The sequence below is a fragment of the Crocodylus porosus genome, unplaced genomic scaffold, assembly GCF_001723895.1.
Source record: "Crocodylus porosus isolate Cpor-Errol unplaced genomic scaffold, CroPor_comp1, whole genome shotgun sequence".
Lineage (NCBI taxonomy): Eukaryota > Metazoa > Chordata > Crocodylia > Crocodylidae > Crocodylus > Crocodylus porosus.
In genome coordinates this window covers 18,788,395-18,796,348 of record NW_017728917.1, presented here as the reverse complement: position 1 = coordinate 18,796,348, position 7,954 = coordinate 18,788,395, and the positions used below count along the sequence as shown (strand labels likewise).

The 7,954-nt window shown below is 43.4% G+C and overlaps 1 protein-coding gene across 1 annotated transcript in view; it reads right to left on the bottom strand.

Annotated features, from left to right (window-relative positions):
- Nucleotides 1–340: 340 nt before the first annotated feature.
- Nucleotides 341–7,954, bottom strand: part of KBTBD12 (kelch repeat and BTB domain containing 12) — a 46,022-nt gene continuing 38,408 nt past the window's right edge. Inside the window, exon 6 of the mRNA XM_019536842.1 lies at nt 341–1,043. Coding sequence (XP_019392387.1) covers nt 874–1,043 — 170 coding nt within the window. The 3' untranslated portion in view covers nt 341–873. The remainder of the gene's footprint in view (nt 1,044–7,954) is intronic.

Here is a 7,954-nt window from a genome sequence, read left to right as displayed (position 1 = left end):
CTATGTTTGCACCTTCAGCCTGCTGCTGCTTGCAATTCAACTATGTGGCTCTACCCTGGAATAGGACTTGGGTTGCAACTAGACTACAGTTTACAGCAATCCGCAATGCAGTCTAAGCAAAAGCTTATGAAGGTGGATAGAGGAGTGCATTACAGAGTGCCTGGGCCAGGCTCAGAGGCTGAACAGATTAGGGAACCTATAGTGTCATTCAGTAGTCTAATATACTAGTACTGGGGCATGTAGCAGCTGGTGGGAAGCACTGGTGCACTTGCACCTGTCTCTGATTCCTGTTCCACCTAAAGTTTAAAAACAACAGTCTAGCAGTGGCAGCAGCATTTCTAGTCAGGCAGTGCTGAGGGAGTCACTTGACTTCATGGCTTATTATAAGCTACCTGATCTCTTCTAAACTCTTCATTTCCGCAGCTGTTAATGACCATCCCTCCTGTTTAATGGTCCTGATAGTCCATAATCAAGCAAGCCTTTGTTTTGCAATTCTGTGAGCTGCTCCTGGTAATGAAGCTCCTATTTCATAGCCTTGCAGATTGGTTTTAACTCATGCCAATGAAGTTATATTTATTTTTGTAGCCCTAGGCCCCTTGCATATTAGTAAAGCTTCTAGTTTCTTTTTAACTGGAGAAAAAGGTGTTTTTTTAGACATTATGAATGCATCTCAACATCTGCACCCCCTCTTCAGAATTCTAGATCTGCCCATGGGAAGCACCATTTGAAAGCATGGCTGTCATGGTTACAGAGCCATCTCTGTAAAACCCAGCTGTCACTTCAGACCAGTTCCAATGTCACTCTGCCTCCCTCTCTTTATTCTGAGTTCATCAGCTGCAGCAGACTCTGGAGCCACTAGAAACAACTGCATTTCTACTGCTCCACTAGATCAGAAGGCGGGGGGATCAGATCTCTTGGGTTCAATCTGGCAACAAGGCAGACGTCATAGTTGTCATGCATGAGGACATTGACGGCCATCACATTCCACTGGTTTTCCCATGTATCCAGCTCTAGGATCTCTTTGGTGATAACTTCATGTCGAGCTGAAAAAAAAAGTGGCAGCAATATAAAACCAAAGGCTAAGCCAACAGGGTCAAAGGAATTTCCACAATTAATGAATGAGTCTAGCTTCTGTGTGAAGTGTCTGTTAAAAGTTCCTTTTTGTGGGGTTATCATCATTCTGTTGTCGTTATCAGAAGGTAGGTTGACTAATGTGCAGTCCATAAATAGAATAAAGTACATGGCATTCTATACTGATCATTATTCCCTCTTCTCTTCAATGATGGGGTGCAACATGGAGACAAAAGGTCCCAGCATGCAACACTTAATTTTGATTCAAGTGGTTCAGCAGCATTGCATTGTGGGATCTACTGTCTTCTGTAAGGCACTCTGCTCCTGGACACTCTCCAACAATGTAGTTTCAAAGAGTGCAAAGTCTGAACACCCCTGCTTTGTGCGATTCAGGATGGAAACAAAGGTAGAAGAAACCTCCAGTGCCTTAAATACACTTGGGCTATTTTGAAGAGTTGAAAAATTTGCTATGAGCAGTCAGAAGAGAACAATGCTACTAAATCAGAGCCAGTCTTAAGACAAGATGCTTTTTAGCAGAGCTAACAAAACTTAACAAAATAGCCACCACATAGGGAGAATTTTGCTTCTGTCAGCCAGCAATGCTGCATTAAACTTCTTGTAAAAAGGGAAAGGAAAAAAAAAAACCCTTTCTTTGCTAATACAAGTCCTGTACTTTCAAGCAGTTTTGCTACTCAAAGCTAACCTCTTTCCTATAAAAGAAAAAGGGCCTTTCATTTCCCTCACTTTTGCTTTCCATTTTAAAGTTACTTTCTCGCAGCAAGTGACCTTAACCTAAACTTTTCATAATTTGAAAAGACAGCACAGATGTTCTTTGCTGTCTCCCTTCTACAGTTGATGAAACTCTAGATAGTTTTTCCTGGATGCTGAGTTGCAAGGATTCCCAAGTACAGACATTTCACAGCCAACAGGAGAAGAAACTTTCACAACACCAAACATTAAACACCCACCCCTGTTCTCACTGAGACTGGGTGTTCTGGTGTCCGGTTGAATTGCTTAGTAGGGCTGTGCGAAATTTCAGCGGCTGTTTCATTTTGATGCTATTTCCACTTGTTTCAAGCTCAAAACAGCAAAATCAAAATGAAGAGCTTCGAAACAGCCTCAAAACAAAACGAGGGCAGTGGAAACTTTTCAGAAGTTTCGAAACATTCAAGTTTTGTAACTCAAGCTGGGCTTGCCTGCAGGGAAACAGAAAGTAAGGAGATGGAGAAGGAAGAGTGGGGAAGGACTGCTCTTATCGACTGTGTAGCTGGCCAGTGAGTGTCATCTTTTTCTGACAGTGCTTTGGGGGAGGGATGGAAAAACTGCATAAAAGGCAGCACTGTTAGAACTGGCCTGCTTTCTGTCACCCATGTCACGAGTTATGCTTGTCAGCAGCCTGAGGTGCAGTCTCACACCTTGCACCTCAGCCCCTATCTCCTTGAAACTTGGCCTCAGAAGGGGCTAGCACGCCTGCAAGTTTCATCCAAATCAGGCAAGAACTAACAAAGTTATAGGCAGTTTTATGGTCCCCCATTATAGCCTATGGGTGAAACATCGAAACAGCATCAAAACAGCAAAACTGTTTCAACGAAAGGAAACAGAACAGTGGTTTCGAAACTAAATGAAACTCAAAACAAAACACTGTCCCGTTGAAACAGAAGTTGGAACGAAACACTGCTGTTTCGCACAGCCCTACTGCTTAGTGTCTGAACTGGAGCTCCTGTTCATCTCTTCCTTCTTGGTTACACTCGATCATTTTTCACATGGCCTCAAAAACTGTTCCCTCACATCTAGTGACCACACATCATTGTTTATATCATGCCATTGCATGAATAATTCTGCTTTGTGGATCAAGAAAGAACTTCAGGAAGAACTTTCTGACAATGAGGGTGGCCAAGCGCTGGATCAGGCCATCTGGAGAAGTTGTGGAATCGGCATCCTTGGAAGTTTTCAGGAGCAGGTTGGATAGACACATGGCTGGGATGGTTTAGTCAGGGCTGATCCTGCTTTGAGCAGGGGGCTGAACTAGATGACCTCCTGAGGTCCCTTTCAGTCCTACTTTCCTATGATCTTATGATGAACAAGCAAGGGAAAGACGAGGACAGAGACAATGAAAAGGACAGCAGCAAGGCTCATATAATCTCCCAATTACTAGAAGCACAGGCAGCTTCTTCCCCCTATGAAAACAGTCTTGGGGATTTACCACTCTTCCCTGGAACATCTGTATTGTCTTATCATGATCTTGAGCCAAGGTTTTCAAGCTTCCTGAAGTCACAGAACCCTTTTATATAAGCTCTTCTGCCAGAGAAGCCTGACACCTATTTTAAAGGCTGGCATGAAACCAGGTGACCTAGCCTGCCAGTGGCATCCCACCCCTCCTAGACTGCTCTGCCATTGCCTCCAGTCTCTTTGCAGGACTCCAGATGATCTACCACAGAATCCCAGGGTTTCGCAAAACACCATTTCAAAACCACTGATCAACACATGCTAATATTATATGTCACAATATCTCCTTGTTATGAGACCTAAAATACATCCAGAGCTCTTCAACAGTCCAGGAAAGTTGACTTGCACAATGCAGCAGTGAGTCCTATGGAAACAAAATGTCTTTGTAACTTCAAGATAGGCTTCCCACAATGATAATTAGGGGCAACTCTGTGTTGTGGTACCATACCCACTGGTACCATGGCGCCCCTAAAGTCAGCCCTTCCTCCAACCAACATGCATCTGAATCTAAAGAAGCCATTTGCTACCCAGTCATGCAGATTCTCACAGAGCATCACAAAGTGATTCCCCTTTCCGTAAGTTCACAAATGCTAATAATATTTTTTTCCTCAGTTCTGTCTGTGGTTAACTGTAGAAGAGAGGAAAATTAAATTGAAGAGTGACAAGTCCATGGGCTAAATCCTGAGCATTTCCTTGGCTTTTGCTCCACTCTGGGAATTTACTTGACAAACATCTGATTAAAACCTGAGTAAAGACCTCCTTGGGATTTGTCCCATCTGTACCCCTTCCATTTCTGCCTGCAGCCCATGGAGAGCTAAACAGTTGTGATATTTTGCTTATCACACTCAGGCAGTTCATCAAGTAGACAGGAAGAATAAGTGTGAGAGCACCATCCATCCAGGAATGAAGACAGCAAGCTGCTAAAATACCCAGTTAAGTGTGAAGACGGAAGGCTTGCTTGAGAGAAACACAAGTACCAACAGATCTCTTCTTTCCTATATGACACAGGAGGGCTGAGTGGGGATGGGGTTTCTTTTTTTCTTAAGGAAAAAGGATGACAAGCCACAAGATGTGACGCTGGAGGCTCCAATCCTGTTTTTTTATTGTGAAATCATCTCCTTATGCACTAAATTATTGTGCTTTGGATTTTGTTTGACATGAAATGCAGCAAAAATAAAACAACTGGTTGGGAAAATCAAACAGTGGAGCTGTCTTAAAATGTTTTGTTGGCAGTTACAGTACTTCAAAAAGTCCTAATTAAAACATCAAAGGAGGAGCTGGAAACCCTCCCCTCAAGTCTTGCTGTGTCTTTTCCTGACCCTTGTGACTCCAAATCTTCAGTGGCCTTTGTTTTCCCTTCCTTGTGGGCTGTTGTAACTGGTTTTGTTCTGCTCTCAACAAATTCTGCTTGCCAGCACATGAGGTGTTAGTTAACTCTCAACCCTGGGAGATAAAAGAGGATCTATGTTGTTGTAATAATAGATGTGATCCATTTCTCTTGTCTTATCTCGCTTAACTTAAAAGGAAACTGCACCCATTTGGTACAAAAAGTTCAAATAAGGAGAAACAGTGCTCAAAGCATAGTTACATATTTGAGCAGAAGAAATGTATTAATAAGAAGTCAGTGAAAATTGGTACCTCAGCCCTGAAGCACTTTGATTTTGGAATTGGGGGTCAGAATCAAATCACTGGATTCAAACATGGCTTGAGGATTTTCCAAGGTGAATCTAAAACCAGCCAATGTGTCTAAATCCTGCAAGTGTTTAGTGCCACACAGTGGATATCTCACAAGAAGAAATGATTCCATGAAATTCCTGCTGCTGTGTAAATGCTAAGTATTATTTATTACCACCATTTTTTATTATGATGTTGGACACCAATAAGAATAATTAAATGTTACAAGAACGCTCTTATGAGTTTGGTTTCAGGATTCAAGCTAAAACTCAGAACTTAAACTCACCCAGGTGCAGCTCTGAGTGGCTGTCTCATCAATTTATTTTTAATTTTAACTGCAATCTCCATTTCTAAGCCTCTACCCAGTTTTGTTAAATTTTCTTATGAAAGCACAGTATTATCTATGAAAGAGATCACCTTCATCAAGCAACTGCTTCTCTTAAGAAGCCTCACGCAGTATCCCCAAACTGACTCAGTTCCACTTTCATCAGAACGCCACCTTCATCATGCAAATCATTTCTTTTTAGTTCCCTAAACATTTGTTCCATGGTTTTTACTCCTTTACAAAATCAAGTTTCATTCTACTGTAGATACTGTTTACGCATGAGGATTAACTCTTGAAGAGGCAAATTCCTGAGTTGACTTGAATACACACAAAAGTCGCATTACTTTAACTATACTGACATGTTTAAAGTGGTCCAAACTCATACGCCACCAGTATGGACATACTTAGAGCAGTGTGTCATATCCTGTCATACAGGAAGGGAATAAGCTCTATCAGCCTGAGGAACCTTTATGGTAATACCCACAGGCATTACCTACAGGCATTACATTTTGATTAACCTAATAAGCGTAAATACCCACTCACGAAGGTATTCAGAGGGTTTAATTTAGCCCAAGAATGCAGGGCCCAATCTAAGTTAGTGCACCTAAGTAGGTGCATTAATTTAGATCCAGTACAGGCTAACCCAATCTATGAAGGGGTTAACCTGATCTTGCGAACACTTTCATGTAGTTGGGCTTTCCCAGCCTGGGCCTGGGAAAGCCCAGCCACTTGTCCCAGCCCCAGAGCTGTGCTGCTTCCAAACCCCAGTATCCCTGACTGGGCAATCTCCATGCCATGCACCCACCAGCCGCTGTTCAAGACCTGCCAACTACCCCTATGGACTTACCAACGCCCTCCCCAACTTCAAGTTACTCATCTCAGGCTCCCCACACTGTTCCTGTTCTAGGTTTAGGCAACTTAAAGTAAGCTGCATAAACCTAGGCAAGGTGCAGTGAAAACTTGTTTGCACTTTAAGTGTTGGGTTTACTTAATTCTAGTAATAAGAAAAAAAATCACACCTTTAACTGCCACATTTATACTGGTATAGCATGTGTATATAGAACCAAGCCTAATACTGTATCTACAAATCATGTTTTGCATGTAGTTAAGAACTTGATATTTAATGTGCAAATGCAAAATACCATTTTACATGTGCAAACTGCTGTAATCTAAATATAGAACTTGCAGATATAATCTTTAACCCCCTACTTAAAACTTCAGCCCATGATATGTTGTTTATAAACTAAATGCTTACTACTTCTTGCATAATGAAATCCTTTGGATGTGGTTAAGGCTGGTTGTAACCAACCAAAATATTTATTTTCAGTAAGATGGCCATCTCCACCTATCTACTTCTATCAAAAACTTTATTTTCAAATGTATTTCACCATTCAAATATGGCCAGATTGATTGAGGAGGGGGGTTGTTGTATGATTTCTGATGCTACTTAAATCAAGACAGACCATCACAGGTTGATAGTTACACTATGCTGCAGGCAACATAAATTTTTAATCTGCTTTTCCATTCTTTTGAATTGCATTCCCTACATGGGTTGGACAGTAGCAATGTTTCTGTGTGTGTATAATATTTAATCCTTCAGACTTGCTCTTTTCTGTTGTAAGAGCTGAACTTTCCATTACAAAGTTAACTTAAAGTCAATATATAAAAATCTAGCTGGCTATTTGTATGGCCCCATCATTGTAGGACATTACCCTCCCAGTCATTTGCTAAGTGAATCTGTCTGCACCACAGTCCTATGGTAAAGTATTCACTTTTTACAACATGGAAACTGAGGCACAGAGAAATTAAATGGCCTGCCCTGAGCTGCAGGAAGTCTGTAGCAGAGCTGGGAACTAGAACTCCATTGCTCCAGTCCAGTCCTTTAACCGTATGAGAATTAGACCTGTGCAAAGTGGCTAATATTCACTTTGGATTTGGATTTGGCTGATTTGGGGGACAGTAATTCAATCTGGTGATTCGAATCACTGTCCTGAATCAACTCGGCCGAACCTGATTTGGAGATTCAGCTGCTGCTGAATTCGCCGACTCTCCGAATCAGACAGGCCCTATCCCCCACCCACTCTCCCAGCCCCATCAATGGCTGCCCCGGCCCACCCCCGCTCCCAGCTCTTTGAAAAAAAAAGCCTGGCACTCACCAGCTGCTGCCAGGCAGGGGGGCAATCCCCACTACCCCCACTGCCCCACACCACATGGGGGGCTCTGCCATGAGCCCCCTGATCCTTGCCTGCTCTCCCAGCCCCCTGCCCCCCACCATGGCTGCCCTGCCCACCCCAGCTCCCAGCTCTTTAAAAAAAAGGCGAAAAAAACCCCCAACTCACTGGCTCCTGCCAGGCGGGGGATGGGGGTGATCCCCGCTGTCCTTCAGTGCCCCATGCTACATGGGGGGGGGCTCTGCCATGAGCCCTCAGGAGACCCAAGGCTGCTGCAGCAGCTGGTGGCTGTGAGTTTGGGGCTTTTTTTTTTTAAAGAGCCGGGAGCTGGGCCAGGCAGACCAAGCATGGGTGGGGCTGAGAGAGTGGGCGGGGGCCAGGGGCCTCCTGGCAGATCCCCCCATGCTGCGCGGGGCAGTGGGGGGCAGCTGGGATTGTTCCACTGCCTGGCAGCAGCTGGTGAGTAGGGACATTTTTTTTTTAAAGA